We start from the raw sequence: 17,416 nt of genomic DNA on the forward strand, positions 1-17,416 counted from the left end.
ATCCACAGCGTTGGAATGCTGGGCTGCATTTTGCAGATACACTGAAGGGCTCTGTACTGCTTTTCTGCAAAGCTATAAATCTTTCCTCTAAAGATTTCATTGAGAAATAGGATTCCTGCTGCATGGCAGCATGAGTTAGCAGTTCAGCAAGGAGAATAGTCACAGCTGTGGGATATCACTAAACCAGGCTGATTGTCTCCACTCGGTAAGTTTGGTACCAGCTGGGGACACAGGAAAACACAGATTTAACACTTCAAAGCAAAAAGCAATAGATCCTCTTTTCATCTCATTCAGCTTCCTGGGGAGTCAAGTGTAGGAAAAGATGCTGGTTGCTCAGGCAGGCAGTGCCACCATTCCTGCTCCTTTTTGCACTTTTTGGTGGCACTGTGCTGTCCCAGAGCATTCCCGAGGCTCTGCCACAGTGCTGGCAGCGCTGGCAGCTGAAGGGGAGGGCAGAGCAACCCCTGCACGTGCCACAGCTCCCTGCTCTGCCTCCTGGGCTTTCAGCACCCCCTAATCTCCTGGCAGGATCTTTGCTTCATTTGGATCTAACCCTGAATTCTCTGGATTCCAGCAGAATTGCTGCTCTTCAGTAGAATTGATGCTATTCAGCATAATCCCTGCAGGGTCCTTTGCATAGGCCAGATCAAGTCAATACTTCAGAAATACCAGTGCAAACCTTAACACAGTGATAGAGTATTTTAAAGACCATGGAATTAATTGCATTTAATGAGCTATAAAGACTTGTATGTATTAAAGGAATTTTATATTTTAAAGCATTTGGTGTCTACAAAGTGATGGGATTTTTATGCAATACAATGGAAGACAGAGAAACTTAATTTGGTGTCTAGGTTTTTGCTCTGGGTAATAGTAATGGATGAAAAACAAGCTATTTGGATAAAGACAAAAAACACAAGTGATTTCCTGGCAGTCTGAGCAGCCTTTGGATGACCTCCTGGTTAATCAGGCATCATTACATGATTTTCCCCCTCAGAACTACAGAGTTTTGAAAATCTAACCCACAGTTTCCCAGGGATATTCACTGTATGTCCTCAGCAACCTGATTTCAGTCTGGTCTGTCTGGTCTGAAGGTGGATGTTGTGGAGGGAAGAACTCAAATGTTTATATAAAGTTTGACAACTACTCTTGGCTCTGGTAATTTTGTAGAACTTCAAAGAAAAATTGCTTTATATTGTGAACAGTTGATAAAATTGTAATGTTTAGCTAACATTAAATGCCAACTGAGGTTGGTAGCTATTGCATTCACAACTTTAAGGATGAAAAAAACTTTTCTTCAGTTTTCAGGGGTGCTCTATCCATGCCCTGTTGTTGAGGACACTCAGATAAAAGCAGTAGCTTACACTCTTCTGGGCATTGTCAGAGAGATGGGAACTGTGATCATTCCCCTTTTCCCCTGTGTCTGACTATACATTTGAAATACTTCTGGTTAGTGGTGAGACTCCAGATAAATCTGGCTCACAGCACAGAGTACCTGCATGGCATGTGCAGCATAACACAGCTCTGTTTCAGGGGGTCTTGAGGCATCCCAGCTTACCCTGCCAGGTGAGATGCATGGTTAAAGCTTATTTTAGTGGACTTTAGATATACAAAATTATTTTAATAAATTAAATTAAAATAAAATATGCACTTAGTAGCACTATTAGCAAATTGTGACACTGCTCTGTAAAGAACACACACTAAACAAAATCTTCCATATAAGAAATGTTGCATATTTCTTAGGAAAAATCCTGAAAAGGGGTAATCACTGTTCATTTAATTAGTCTGTATCACCCACAAAAATGTACCCAAGTATCTCACAAATGTTTAGTAATGATGATGAGAACATACCGTTCTTAGAACTCAAAATTTGGATTCATTCCTTTTTCATTATTGAAAAACCTCATGCACTGAAATGCTAGGGGAGGGAAGGTCTGTGACTTGGCTTGGAATAAATCTGCAGCAGCCATGGTTTGGTTTTCAGCAGACTGTCTGGTCATGGTGAATGAGGCCATGGCATAAGGCTGAGCCCCTCAGGTGAAGGAAATTGTGGTGATTGGAGCCCAGCTGGAATTGCCAGGGGACTCAATTCCCTGACCTTCCTGTATTGGTAAAACCAGGAGTGCTCCTATAAAGTAAAAGCCAGCATAAAAATGAGGAGCAAAGGTAAACAATAAATCTGTGTATTGTCAGCCTTTGTATTTGAGGGGTACTTGAGCTCATTGGTTTGAAGTGTTGAGTCAGAGGACTTCAGAGCTGACATTTCTGGGGACAGACTGCACAGAAAAGGGTTTGGGCAGAGGCTGTGGGGAACAGCAAAGCTGCTCTCAGGAAAGCTGCTGGCTGCTTTAACTTGTTTAATAGTCTTATGTGCCAGTGCAAGTGTCTGTGCCCTGCACAGTGGTCTCTGGGGGAGCAGAGAACCCACAGAGAAGGAAGGGAGCAGCAATCAGAGCCCTTCCCTTGTGCTAAACTGAGAATCTGTAGTCCCAGATTTAACAACAGCAGGCAGTACACTGCTTAAAGAGAGGAGAAATGCAAAAAGCCCGTGGTTTTATTTGGAGAGTTGTGGCATTTTCACATGGAGTGTGTACTGTAGGCCTGTGCTGGAAAACCTAAAGGACAGAGCAAAACTTCACTCACTCCAGTTTCTACCAGTTGTTCTGATGCAAGACAGTGTAAGCAGTGCCTCAAGTTATCATCCTTATTATTAATAAAATAGGTTTCTTCTTTGTGCCTCCTGAGGAACATTCCTTCTTGCCATCTATCATGGGCAGCTGTGAGAAAGAATAATTCCCCTTGAGTTCCTGAGCCCACCCTCTCCTCACCTGGCAGAGTTGAGGCCAGAGCAGCTGTGCTTGCCTGGGTCAGCACCTCCCCTGCTTTTCTGAAGGTACCTGAAGAGCTTTAAGCTGAGGTGTGAGTTTTTTGTCACTCTGTGCAGTATTATTGTTTACAGTATTGGATCCTATAACTTTTAAAATGTAGTTTATATGCAAGGTACGCTAAAACAAATTGTTAAAATGGGTTTTATTCATTCAAATTCAACTTTGTCTTGTTAAAAATAGGTCCTGTGCTTTGAGCATATTAGCTTTGTGTGTAGCTGTCTCTGCCCTTCTAGTTTAATGTCATTAGCCAAATCTGACTTTCCCAGATTATCTTGTCCTTTAACAAATCTCTCACTATATGATTTTTATTTTTAAATAGAAAATGTAGTGGTGGGAAGTTAGTATACTCCCTGCTTTGAAACAAGAAGAGATGGAATTAAAACCTGCCATTTTCCAGAGCAGGACAGAATGGTTTCTACTCCTCAGCCTTCTGAAAGCACATAGGGACAGGGGAAATGAGTCTGTAGTTGCAAGAACAAAAAGCCATAACATTCTTAACCTTCTGGAAACTGTTAGAAAAAATTCAATGTGACCTCTGCCTGGGTGGGACACAAGACTCCACAGGGAAGTCTTGTTTCCCATGGATGCAGCTGTCTTGCCTTCTGGTGCTGCTGAGGATTGCTGGGCAACTGGTTTGAAAACTCAATCTGTGTAGAGTTTAACTGCATTAATTCCAGTATTGACCTGGGACTACATTAATTATATCTGGGCCTTAATAATTGTTGGCTTCAAGCTAAAAAGGCAAATTGATTTCATTGATGTTAAAAATCTGCCTTGGTGCTAAAGCCATTGGAGCACAGAGCACTGGGGAGGGCACAGTGCTAAAACCAGAGACTTGCTGCACACACAGCATTTCCTTTGTGAGTTTAATTAGGGTGTGAGGTGCCACATCCTGAGATGTTAATTTAAATATTTATAATGTGTATGAAGTGATTTGGAAAGACCTTCAGCTTTTTTGTGACCAAGTCTGTGGCAGCTTTATTATGGAGTATTCCTGACTGAAAGCTAAGTCAGTCCAGGGAAAGTGTTCATCAGCTGTTCCTTTGATCCAGCCAATTGTTTTATTGACACCTACAGTGCTAATTAATTCCCAGCCTCATGAAATGGGGACTCTTGTCTCTCATCCCAAAGCAGGGAATTAGCCCTTAGCACAGCATGGGACTTTTGATTATTATATCTGCAACCTTTTTGTCAATAATGCAGCTTTGTAAATATAAAACCCCAAATAACAGTGGTTCATGGCTTTCTGTATGCAGACTTTAAATTCTGGCATTTGCAGAGGCAGCATATGGTCAGTACAGCCCAAGGGAATTCCTGTCGTCTTTGGAGTGTGATGGTTTCATGTTGTCAGGTGTAACAGTGCCAAAGAATTGCTGAGACAAAAGCTGACATGTGGGAGGCCCCCAGTAGTGTCCATATCTCAGAGTTCACCTGAGGCTTTGCTCCTTTTCTGTAGTGTGTGTGTAAGCTGAGAACACTGATCAATGTAGAGGATTTTGGGGAACAGTTTATATTGTCTTTAAAGCATTGATAAGGTAGATACTTGGAATGCAGTACGTAAGGTCCAAGTCAGTTTCTTCTCATCAGAGCAGTTCAGTGTGGATGGTCTTATTTCTGCATCTGAACCAGCTAATTATTTTGGGAGCTCACTGAAAGGTGATACCTGAATTATCAGGGAAGGCTGTGCCAAGGTTGGACCTGGGTAAAATAATGATTGTTACCAGATTTGCCTGCAGTCCTGTAAGAGCAGCTGAGCCTACACTGTGCTGCTTTACTCCTTTAGCATGTTATTAAAGCAGCCTGGCTGCTCTTACTGAGCTGGATGCACTCTGGCATCAATATGTATCTTGTATGAGTGCCTTATGTGTTTAAAAGGCAGAGTTCCTCCAAGATCCTGCCTGGAGGGAATGAATCCAACTGACTCAATACTCTTAAATCACATCTTTATAGGAGAGGAAATTCACCCTTCGGTTACATTATGGAAGAGAAACATTTTAACTGTAATCACTCCTACAGGAAGAGTTTATAGTGTGTATAAGGGAAATGCAGTTTGCAGTGTGACTGTGGGTTTGAATGGAAAAGCAGCCCTGACAAATAACCCCTTTTATAGAGCTGATGCAGCTTCTTTGTAGCTACAACTCTGGGTATAAAGTTCCTATGTGGGAACAAAACACAAGTGAAAACAAATGGGACTTGCTGTGAAGCTGCTCCAGCTGCTCTGTCACATCTTCCTTGGTGGCTGACAATGGCCAGGGCTGTCCTGCTCATTTAGGTATTTTCTCTGCCCAGGCCTCCTACTGAAGCCTCTTAAATTGCACTCTTGTAACTGCAGACAGAAGTTTGCAACATGTCTGTAACAACAGCCTTGAACTCCCAGAGAATAAAATGCTACTGAAACTTCCCACCACTTCCACTGCCCTTCAGCTCAAACCCTGAGGTGCTTTTATTCCCTATTATAAGCAATTCCAATTAGGAATTGGAATTGGAGAGGCCCCAACACGGCTTTACCAAGGGATACCCTAGTAAAGGCTTTCTGACTTTGGTCTTAATCCCATGTTCAAAAAATATTTTCAGAAAAATTCATGTAAATTCTTGATGTTAGATCAATTTGTCAGTGCAGGCAAGACTGCTGGAGGGGTTGATTGTGAATCTTTCTAATATAATTAATTATTGATTAGTGTTTAATAGGCTGAGCTTTCAAAAAAAAAAAAAAAAAAAAAAAAAAAAAGGAGAGAACATTATGAAGAAAACAAAACCAAAAAGGATTGTTGTGTTGTATCATAGGAAAATCTTGGTAACTTGGGCTATAACTCCTAGTGGAGAACTCCACACTTAACATTTCTTCTCCATTTTTCTGCTTGTAACCTGCAATAGAGATGTTGCCAAATGACTTTCCAGGAGAAACCGACCCAGAGTAAGTGAGAAAGAGACTTCTGGTGTTGAAAGTCTCATATAAGCATGTACCTTTTACAGGCAGACAACAACAGAGGGCAATAGATCTCTAGGAAAGATCGCGGCTGCAGGAGGGTTTCCAGTCGATGACGGCGATGGCGATTTCGGCAGCTCTCTGCACGGCCTCGCTGCGGTGGAGCAGACACCGCTGGAACGCGTCCCTGTGACCCAGCAGCGTCTCGCGGCCCTCCGGCAGCTCCGCCAGCAGCGTGAGGGTTTTGATCGCATTCAAACGCGCTTTGCTGGTTTCCTCAGCAACCAGCGCCAGTAAAGGCGGAATGGCTTCAGCACCCATGGCTGAGGATCTCCCTGCAGGGAAATAAACTGGCTTTGAAATTGTGTTATGACATCTAAGCATCATCCTTTTGGACGGACACGTTCCATTCCCCGCCCGGCTACAGCTCGGTGCAGCCCTGGAGGTGCAGTGCAGAGGCAGAACATGCTTTTCTTTCAGAAATCGAGGTTGGCTCGCAGCTGTTTATTTTTAAGGAAAAAAGATCTTTCACGGTTAACTTCATCTGCCTTGCACATTAGTATTTAATTTGCAACAAATTATCAAAAAATATATGAGGCACCGAATGATAGAATAAACTATGTTTTGGAGGGGGGTGAGGAGTGGAGTGTGTTAGATGCCCTTAAGAACATCCTCCAGTCTCTCGTTTTTAAAAACACTTCAAAGACCGAGATCCACTCCTGAGTTGTCTTTAGAAGCCCGAGGAAGGTTTGCAGAGGAGGATTGGAACACAACTGCTGTTATTGAGTCTTTTATGTCTAATTACTCATTCATCACACTGGAAATTTAGCAGTTAGTATTTTCTGTATCATGTAAGTTACTTGGGAGAGAGAGAGATACAGACCTTATTAATATTCATTGCTCCCCCAGCTGTGAGAGAAGAGCTGCCTCTAATCCCAGAACGTTTCCAGAGAGCAGCGCTCCTCTGCTGAGCACTGGTGATTCAGTGTAGCTCCAGGTTTGTGGATCTCTGTGTGGTCTGGACTTGAATGGAAAATGTTCCCCCTCTGGAGGGAAATGATACAGGTGAGGTAGATAAATGACTTCTTGACCTACTTAGGGGAATAAAATGTGAAATATCCTGTCTTCCCTAGGCACTGTGAGGAAGCAACAATAGCTGCTACAGACACTTATAAAGAAATGTCCCACTCTCAGTTTCTGGACGAGCATTAACACTGTCAGAAACTGAGGACTTGGGGAATGTGGGGGGCCAAATGTTTTGTTACTTAGTTGCCCTAGAATTGCATTTCCAGGAGGTACCCCAAGAGAATTGCCTGTGTCTCTCACCCTGAGGTGTGACAATAGCAAACATCAGCGCTCCTGTTGAGTTAACTTGAACTTCGGGCTCGGTGTCCTCCAGCAGGCTCACCAGCACAGGAATCACCCCCTCTTTGCACACGGCGACTTTCCCCTCAGCATGAGAACTGTGGAGAGAAGAAGGTTAAGATGCTTCCACGATGTGCCTGCTGCCCGTGCAGCCCCCCCGCCTCTGGGCACGCCTGGAGCGCAGCCGCGGTGCCACCAGCACTGTCACACCTGTCACTGCTGGGCTGGGTTTTTAAAACAGCGTCCTGTGCACTGACACTGATGGGCAGCTGCACTTAACAAGATGGAGGATTAAGGGTGCTGCAACAGAGTTACAAATCTGGCTGGGGAAGCCTCTAAAGATTTTAAAACCTGCTGAATCAGAGGGCTGAAATGAATTCTTCTCCCAGATAACTTTTCTCTCTTTCTTTCCAGGCTGTCTAATGAGGAGAATACCTAGTGTGGCCCAGCCATTGCAGGGACCTAGAATGTAGCTCTTATTATATTTTCTGATTGCAGTACAGTGGACTTAAGTTATTTCTTTCATCCATTTTCTGATAAAAAAGTTTAATATTAAGATTGCTTTTTCTGATCCATCGCTGACCTATGTGGCAGCCTGTGGCAGAAAACTATTTGTCTTCAACCACAAGAACTTCTGATATTCCGAGAGAGAGAGCACTTTTCCAAAAACATAAGGGAGATTCTCCCTACCTCCATGGTGGTCAGAATTGTCTTTCTACAAGATTTTTCATGCAAAATTTTTTTCCTAACAGTGCTGTACCAGGAAAACAAATCCTGATTCCACTGCCAATACTGAAAACAAACAGAAGGAGAAGGAATGACTGATCAGCATCTGCTTTCTTCAGTGATTTATAGCAGTTAGGAATTTTTTATGCCCCATGTGTCCCATTTTGTTTTACCATGTGTGCATTCAGGCTGATAGTGCTTTACATATGAAATGTGGCAGCTTCAGTGTGTAGTGGAACACAGCTGTAAATGAATGGCATTTATTTACTCTTGGAATTAGTTCTTTCTTGGACTTAAGCATTAGAGAGATTTCTTTACCTGATTTCCAAGAGCACCCAGGCTGCTTTGCTCCTGATGGCTGCAGAGGGGTGTGAGAGCTTTTCCTTCAGCACAGTAAGGGCACCAGCTGCCAGGGCTTCAGAAACCTCCACACGGAGGCAGTTGGAGAGTGTATCAAGGATTAGCTCCTGGATCTCATCCAACTCTGTCTTCAACTTCAGGACCAGGGAGGGAATCAAGCCAGCCCTCAGGACACCACCAGCCCCTGCAGAGGGGACAGGGAAGGAATGGGGATGAGAGCTGAGTGCAGTCACTATTGCTACCTGCACCTGGAATTTCTTCACAGGACCAAAATACATGTGGGAACTAATTTTCTTACAGAGAAGTGGGATTGAGAGATGGAAGTTACCCCAAAACTGGCCTCTTTATAAATATCATCTTAGCATTGTTTCTTTGGGAAACTTCCCCAAAAGTCCTCTAAAGGAATCAAGACCAGGTAATAACCAACATGACAATTGGTTTGATGTTTTCTATAGTTTCTCTATAATATTTCTCCCAAAATTATCCTTGCAAGGAAAATATAGGAAATATATATGTATTACAAAGGCACCTTCTTCTTCTAACTGTTCTCAACATCACATGCTAAGAGAGGCAGAGATGTTGGCCTTTAGAGCTCAATCTTTGATTCTCCATGGTGGTTTCTAGTGGGGGGGAAGTCAGGATTTTGGGAACTGTCAGCTTCCTCACACATTTCTTTGTAGTAGTTCTGTCAAGGCAAAAATTTAAATTCTGGACCTTCCAGCAGTCAGTACTCTTGCACTGGCTCCTAAAATATAACATCAAAGGCAGAGGGATCATAACTTGCCCTGCAAGTGATGTCTTTGCTATGAGCAAGAGTCTGATTTGTACCATTTCTTACCCTTTACTAAGTCAACACTGCAACAGCAATGCCAGGGGAAAGCAGAACGTACTGTCCACAAGTAACTATGTGAAAACAAAATTCTCCAGCTTGCCTTGTTGCTAAGGCTGTTTTTTTGGTTGCTATGAGAAATGTGGCTCCTTTCAAAGTGATTCATATATGGTTAGATAAGGAAGTTTTGTGGATAAGAGTCATCAAGGTATTGTCAAATGAATCTCCACAGCAGAGACAAGTGGGAAAGAGATTTTTAATGACCCTTGGTAGTGCATAGAAGAAATCCATCACCTTGATAATTGGGTGAAAAACAGGATTCTAATCTAGAGGCTATTCTGTTGTACATATTTCTGAGGCTTTGCTAACACTGAATAACTGACTTATTAGGATCCACATTACAATGCCAAAGCAAAGAAATGCCTTGGGTTGATATTACAGCTCTACTACCTGTGCTACATTTGGAGGGCAGTTTCTGTGAGAATTCAAATAAATAAGGAAAACCGGTTCCAAGACAATCCACTTTGAAGGCTAATAGTATTTTTCAAACAAGGATTTCTCCTTGTGCCAGAAAGGCAAAGCAGGAAAGGAAAGTGAAATTATGTTCTTTGAAGCTGTGTCTCTGTGTGTCACTACACAGGGGAGTCTTTCACAGAGAAAAAAACCCAACCAAGCCTATATTGTTCCCTGGAGGAACAAAAGAAATTTGTCAAAGAGTAACTCCAGCCCATTTATACTGTCCCTGCAGAAGGATAAAGGACACCTGCACTACTGCACTGGCAAAGGACTCTCTTGGAGGGTCCCTGGCCCAACTTGTTCATCACCTGCATCAACCCTGTTGACAAGGATTGCTGAACTTTGGATTGTACATTATAGGTATAGAAAGGTTTTGACAGGGCAGACAACAGCAGGAATATGTGTGGGAATTCTCCATGCCTTATGGAATGCCAGGCAGTATGGAACTCACTAGTGAACTGCTCCCAGTGAAGCAGACTAAAGCAGTTAGATTATATTCAGAATTCCTTTAGCCACAGTTCTCAAGTCTTTTGAAATGGCCTGTGAAATACAAGATTTTGCAAATGCAGCTTTTTAAACTCCTAACAAAGCTCTTCATGAACAGAAACTGTGTGGCCTGAGTGCATGAAATTGGGATCCTCAGACTTCTCACAGTCACCACATGTACTTTTAAATTCTGGGTTGCTGTGGAAATCAGTACAGAATCTCAGTTTGGGAGGTACAGTTTCAGAGGAAGAGTAATAAATTGGAGGTAACACAGTTAAGCTCACACTGCTTGTCTCAAGCACCTGTGTGTAGCTTTAACTCATGAGGATTCCAGTGTTTCTTGGGACAATCCATAAGCAAACCCTCCTTTCACAGTGCAGACACACTCTGGTTTGAGCCCAGAGAAACCACTGGATTTAACTTAACTTTCCATCTGTCTGTAACAACTGCTGCAGTAGCATTCCCTCTCCCTCCCTTGTGCTGGGAGATCTACTTGACTCTTTCCTATTTTTTGTACATGCTTTCAAATTCTTACTAGCCATTTTTTGAGCTGTCACCTTAAATTTTATTTTCACTTTCCTGCAATCCCCTCTTTTTCAGGACTTCCTTGCTAAGTTCTCACAATTCTCTTGATCACTTTATCATCACACAGCCAGGAACAATAACCAGCATTCAGGTTTCACTTCTTTGTGTCTGGATGTTTCAATGAGCTTTAATGTATTCCACCAATACATTCATCCAGGCAGGGCTGCTCTCACTGGCCCTTAGCTTTATTCCTTCCAGTTAATGTTTATTGACTTTCTTTGCCTCAGTCATCCCTCATTCATTGCACTTCATGTCTTCTTTTGGTGTTGGCCTTTACTGCAGTTCTGGGTGTGAAACCCAACAAATCCATTTTGTATCTGCATCCATAAGCTGCTGAGATAACAGCGTTGTCTAGAACAGCTTTGATTTTGTGCAGCCATTGAGCAGTATTTATACTGGGGCTGCTGGTGCTCATTTTGTCTGAACACTTGAGATGTTCTAATTTTTTAAAATTGATTTTGTTTTACCAGGCCAGGTCTCTGTACCAGGAGCTTTCTTGTCTACTGTTTTTGTCAAGCTGCCTGAGCTCAAATGCTGTCGTGCTACTTGAGGGAGCTTCCCAGATATAAATATAGAAACAAAGATGAATTGTTTGACCTTGTCAAAAGTCTCAATGTGGTGAAGAGAAAGAGGGTGGAGAGGAAAGGCCATCCACAACAACAAAAAGAGACTACCTAACACTGAGACTGAAATTTCCACGTGGAAATTCGTCATGACTTTCCCAGGGGAACCACAGGTTGAAAGGTCTAGGGAGGGAAAAGGGAGGAGACAAAATCTGTGGCAAGTTGTTTGGGAGTCACTTGTAAGTGAGAGCAGTCTCAGATCATTGAGTCTTAGTGAGGGAGCAATAGGAGGGGAAGGTGAGCTGGGCTTTTGAGTAATCCTGTACTGAAAATACAGTAGCATCCTCAGGGTATTGACTTTTTCACTAAAATACTGCCCTTCCAAAGGGGATTTGGCTATTGCAGAGTGTGTTCTAGATTCCCTGGGTGCAGTGAAGTAGTTGGGAAAAATGTTTTCAAAATACAAATAGTTGCATTTGCAGCTGCATAGTTAACGTCATTATTGATCTGTTTTTCTGAGAACTTGTAATCTTCCCTTGGGCTGCATTTTATCTGAGCACTCATCTCTTCCTTCTCATAAGTCTCTGGCCTCTCTCATCGTCCCTTTCCTGATTTTTTTTTTTCAAATAGGCCCAAAGAGGAGCTGCCATTTATTATATTCTCTCAGTATGGCTGCAGGGCATGTAAACAAGTTAAATTTTGTAGAAGACAAAGATGTTACAGTATGTAACAGTGGTGTTTTGTTTTGATTTTCAATTACATAAATCACATTGCAAATCCTTTTCCTTAAAAATGCTGGTTTTCAACTCAAAATGGTCTGGTCTGAAGCATGTGCCTCATGCATGGCCACAAAGTGATGACTGGTGTAACAGAACATAGAAAAATAATATGGAAACACAGATTCTCTAGAATATGAATCTTTGTTGGCACCTTGGATGTCTCTCTGTGTTGGTCACACAACTATTTGAAAGGCATTTGTGCTTAGGAAGAGGCACAGAGGAAAAGCAGAGCAGAGCCATGGGAAAGGAATCTGCTGGTTGGCATCACAGCCAGCAGGGCAGCCCTGGGAGAGCTCACTGACTGAGGAGCCAAGCGATCCTGACAAAACTCCCAGAGCAGCAGCTCTCTTGCTTACCCTGCAACAGTTTATGACTTTCAGAGGGAAGAAAGGGTTTATGACCCTTGTGAGTGCCACCATACATAGACAGGCAAACACAGTGCTCAGGTGATGCTCCTTTTGTGCCAAGAGTGATACCTTGACTGACAAGATGAGCAAGGGGATGGCTGCCCCTGCAACCTTCCTTAACGACTCCTTGCTCACTACTGTTTAAATGGAAAAAATATAATTTATTCTGGGAAGATCTCTGAGTCACCTGTCACAAGAGCACAGTTTGAGAACCTTGTAGTAGCTTATTTAATGTTAAGATTCAGCATTTTGATTCTCAGTGCTTCCAGCATTATGGCTATGTCAGGGAGTAGATTCAACAAAATACTAGAAATACTATAAAACTGGGCTGAATTTTCTGGTGAGTTTGGAGCAGGAGACAGACCACATTCAATGAACTACAGCTCACCTCCCAAGAACCCACCAGCTTCACCAAGCCTTCTACCTGAAGAGGAGAATTCTCTCGACATCTTTGAAAATCAGAATATTTTCCTCTTCTTTGCAAGAATAGTTCTCTGTCTTTCCATGACAATTTAACAGGAACAAACAGCAGTGTCCCAAAGGATAACTGTGCCTAGAGACAGAGGCTATCTCTTATCTGAAAGAACTGAGGGGTGGGAAGTCTCTGTTTACATGAACTGAAGAGCTACTGGGATATTAAGAGAACTGAGGAAAACACTGCAGAGATTGAATCAGACTAGAAATAGTAAACAATTCTGTATCAAACCATTTCAAATGGAAGCATTGGCTGGATGCATTTATCTTATGAGAGCCCCAGGGATTCACCAGGTACAAAATCACAACCTCAACAGCAGTGTCTGTCAGATTCTCATTAAAAATACAAGAGCATTATAAAACTTTATAAGCTTTATAAAAGCATTATGTGATCTGCTTTTGAAGCCACTGAGAATTTTTCCAATACTCAGGATTTTGGGATGCTGTCTGAATGAAAGATGTGACAGAAATTAAGGTTATAAAAATATTAAAAAGTCAGCAGAACCTTGCAGGAACACATAATGTAACTGCCTCTGGGAAAGATTTAAAAACCCAAAATGTTTCCAGCATTAACAAGGAACAGGAAAGATTGGTCTGATAAACAAGAGGTTCCTAAGCCTCAGTAAAGAATGGAAGAGATTCCTGCATATCTTGCTTTTGTTTTTAGAAACTTTGCTTTAGAGTGTGTGCAATTGTAATATCAGAGCACTGAAAAAAATTAGCATAGGAACTATGGCTGAACTGCATTACCTTCTCTGATATAATTTAGAAATCTAAGAAACAGGTTATTAAAAAAAATTGTCATTTTGATAGTAATTAAGACTGCCTGTGACCACCTGCTTGAAAGGAGTGGGTTTAACTATTTAAATCACTCATGGCCAATTAAAAGAGGAATAGTGTCTAAAGAATTAAAACTTTTTAGTCTACATGATGTATTTTATCACATCTCTAAAAACTCTGGGGATGAATTAGACAGAATAGATTTGTATTTCACACAGAAATTTTCCAAAATAGATTCTGTTTTTGTACAAGAATTATCTACAGTCCAAGGTCAATAACTGACCAAGACAAGTCCCCTCATTCTGACTGATGGCAGGGTCAGATCCTTCAGTGGAAATCCCCCAGAACACAAAGGTGGAAATAATGAAATGTGTTCTCTGTTGTAACAATGCATAATCCAGAAACTGTGGATTGCTGCTCGTTCATATGGAATCTGAAAGCAGTCTCCAAAATGAAAAAACTTTTTCTTTTTTTACTGAAAGCAAACAATCAAAATGAAGGCAAAATAATTTTTTTTCCTAGCTCTAATTACTGAGAGTTTGCCTGTAATTGGAGGATAAGCTGTGCTATCTTTTGCAGGGGTTTTATTCAGCCCTTCTGAACTCCAGCTTCTTGCAACTCCCTTTTAAGTAAATTTCTATGTGTTTTCTAAATTTGTAACTTCATCTATAGATCCTCACACTCATCCTATATACCCAAATATGTGAAGGCATGTGCACACACACAGCATGCATTTCACTGATCTTCCATGCAGATTGATCACACAAATTGGGAAAATGCTTGGATTTTATTTCTCTGACAAAATATAATTTTTAAAAAAGTAATAAAAATCAAAGGGAAAAAATGGTAAAATTTCACCCAAAGGGTTGGGATTTTTTTCTTTTAGATGAAGAAGGAAAGGTCACCTGAAATTTATTAATTTCCTCTGCATGGAAGTCTTTGCCAAAATACATGATGGAAGAAAAACAATCTGACATGTGCACTACTTGTGCCAAAGTCCTCAGATCAATAACTGTAGAGAAAATGAAAGCCTTAAGATAAGTACTCCCAAAAAGCTGAGCCTCAGCCACTGAAGCTATCCCATTTTAGATTTTCCAAGGCAGAATCAGTCCTTTTTTTCTGCTGGTAAGTAATGGACACATGTAGCTCCCAGATGAGACTAAGAGGGACCAGTGCAGCCTCTAACCATAAGAGACTCTTAAATTTCAGCTTCCACAAGTACCCACTGAGACATACAGCACTCACAGAACTTAACTGTGCCTGACAGAAAATGTTCAGAAGAGAACCTGGACATGTCCACAAACACTGACTTAAATATTTGATTTTGTACTTTATACCAAGCATGTACATCAAGTGTTAACAATTCCTCTGACAAGTTTCAGTCACAGAAAAATTGATGCTGTTAGGTGAACATGACATTATCAGTTTGACAAGCATTCATATGGTTATTACTTCCATTGTACCAATTTTTAGAGGTTCCTGTGGAGAAAGGTCTGCCTTGTCACAGAGGTCTGTAAAGATGTCTGAGAGCTCATTTCCTTCAGACATCATTGGCTGGCTGGCTGGGGTGGAAGGAGTGCATGGGGAGGAGGGAGGCAAACATTTGTTTCAGGCAAGTCAGTTGAACAGCTGAGAAACCACTCAGAGCCATTTTACACTAATAAAAAGAGTTTTAAACTTTTAAGTCAAACTGTATTAAAGCCTATAATGTGAGAGCAATGCAAGTTTTCAGAACTTCTTCTGAGAAAACAGGTTGAAAGAAAAATAAATCTTTCCTCTTTTGGGGCAGGGGGCCAAATAATTAAAGAAACATGAATTAAGTTCAAGAAACAGTTTTCACAACTATCTTAAATTTCTATACCTGGAAGTTATGCCTGTGCAATGGAATTCTGAATTACAAAATGTCATTACACAGCCATGTGACCATTAGACCATCTTGGTTATCTTCAAGGCTCACATTCTGTAACCAGTGAATTAACCCCACACATGCTCAGGCATTTAAGAACATTTTTTCAGTTTTGTTCCTTAGGAAAAATATGTCATTAAGATGGAGAAAGTATTCTCTGAACTTCCATAACACAACTAAATGGGAATCTATCAGAAACAGAGGCATATGAGTGAGAGCATTTCCTATAGAGATTTGATTATATTACTATCAAACATTAAAAATGAGAGGCTTAAAGCAACCAAATATCTAGAATTAATTGTGCCAGATTCAGAAGAATTTTGTCCTGAAAATTAATATAAACTTGCTTTGAAGATATGAATCATTGCACAGATTGAAAACTGAACAGACTGAAAGACTGCAAATGGTAGAAGACAACAGGAAGAAATTAATGGGAACATGAATTCAGTCTCATTGTGTAAGCACTTCTTTTTTATATTTTCTCCATTGTTAGAAGGGTGGGGCACATGTTACGTTATATGTCATATGCCATATGTTATGTGTTATATATGTTATATGTCATAAGTGTTTTAAATGTTATGTTATGTGTGTTGTGTTATGTTGTTATGTTATGTTATGTTATGTTATGTTATGTTATGTTATGTTATGTTAGTTATTTTAAAAATTACCTAATAGAAATTTCAAAGTAACTGGAGAAATCATAGCCCTGACAAATCCACTGCTTCTATTTGCTGGTCAGGCCTGCTGGCAAAGCTGCAATAAGGCAATTTTATCCTACAGTTCACACTGCTTCCACTGGTGCCAAGATGAGCACAATTGACTGGTGAGGACTGATAAAAGCTCCTGAAAAAAAGAATACAGTACTACAGGTGGGTGAAATCCTTTTCTGCTTCAGATGCTCTTGCTTGGCAATTTTGTTTGAAATGAGAGCAGAAGAAACACATCTTGATTGGAACCACAGGCCCAGATGGCTGCACGACATGAGTGGAGCTGGGTGGAAAAGCAGATTGAGCCTCCCCTCTCCACTCAGACCTGCTACCTTGCAGATTCCATGTTTTCCACGGCAAGCCATGTTCTTAAGGAAAACTGCTCTCTGCTACTCAATGAAAATTCCATTCTGTTCTGACTGAGGCTCTCCAGTAGTGCTTTCCAGTGTCTTTTAGCCTATATTTTATTTCAAGCAGTGAAAAATCCAAAAACCCTAATTGAATACAAGCCTGCCAAGATGTGGGCTGCTTTGAGGATGATTTGTTTTTTGAAGTACCTCCCCAGTAAATGCTGGGCACAACAGCAATGTGAAGCTGTTACTTAACCTGGACTAAAATATTAGGTCTAGCTTCTGCAAACATGCCAGATTAAGCACAGGCACTTCAACAGTACTACTTAATGTGCTTATCTATAAGAACATTATATACAGAGGATTCAAAACACTGTTAAACAGAAACAGAGAACACACTTTCTGTGTCTACTTTGTACTTTACAAGTAGGTAGGTAGATAGATGGGAAACTCTTAGAGTTTATGTAGATGCAAAACCACTCGAGAGCCTGACATTGAATAAGTGAACAATTGACTAAACCAATTACTGCGTCCTGACTGCAATATTCCAGATTTTATAAGAACTGGACTGGCATTTGAAGTCCCCATAGTAAAGCTACCTGGATGCTCCCAGTTTTTTTTCTATAGCTTCCCAGAATTACCTTTGTGTTCTCAAAAAAAAAAAAAAAAAAAAAAAAAAAAAAAAAAAAAAAAAAAAAAAAAAAAAATCTTTTTTTAACTACCAAATAGCTTCTCTTAATCAGACACAAGGAGGTTGTAGAACAGATAAATA

At 41.0% G+C, this 17,416-nt stretch overlaps 1 protein-coding gene across 2 annotated transcripts in view; it reads right to left on the minus strand.

Annotated features, from left to right (window-relative positions):
• Positions 1-182: 182 nt before the first annotated feature.
• Positions 183-17,416, minus strand: part of RSPH14 (radial spoke head 14 homolog) — a 77,936-nt gene continuing 60,702 nt past the window's right edge. The window contains exons 5-8 of one of the 2 annotated variants that reach the window (XM_056504423.1): positions 8,221-8,446; positions 7,138-7,274; positions 5,850-6,146; positions 183-5,750 (exon numbers count right to left, since the gene is read on the minus strand). In XM_056504423.1, coding sequence (XP_056360398.1) covers positions 5,887-6,146; positions 7,138-7,274; positions 8,221-8,446 — 623 coding nt within the window. In that variant the 3' untranslated portion in view covers positions 183-5,750; positions 5,850-5,886. Of the gene's footprint in view, positions 6,147-7,137; positions 7,275-8,220; positions 8,447-17,416 lie in introns of both variants that reach the window. The other variant, XM_056504422.1, reaches the window with a different exon arrangement.

The sequence above is a fragment of the Oenanthe melanoleuca genome, chromosome 15 (genome assembly GCF_029582105.1).
Source record: "Oenanthe melanoleuca isolate GR-GAL-2019-014 chromosome 15, OMel1.0, whole genome shotgun sequence".
NCBI classification, from domain to species: domain Eukaryota; kingdom Metazoa; phylum Chordata; class Aves; order Passeriformes; family Muscicapidae; genus Oenanthe; species Oenanthe melanoleuca.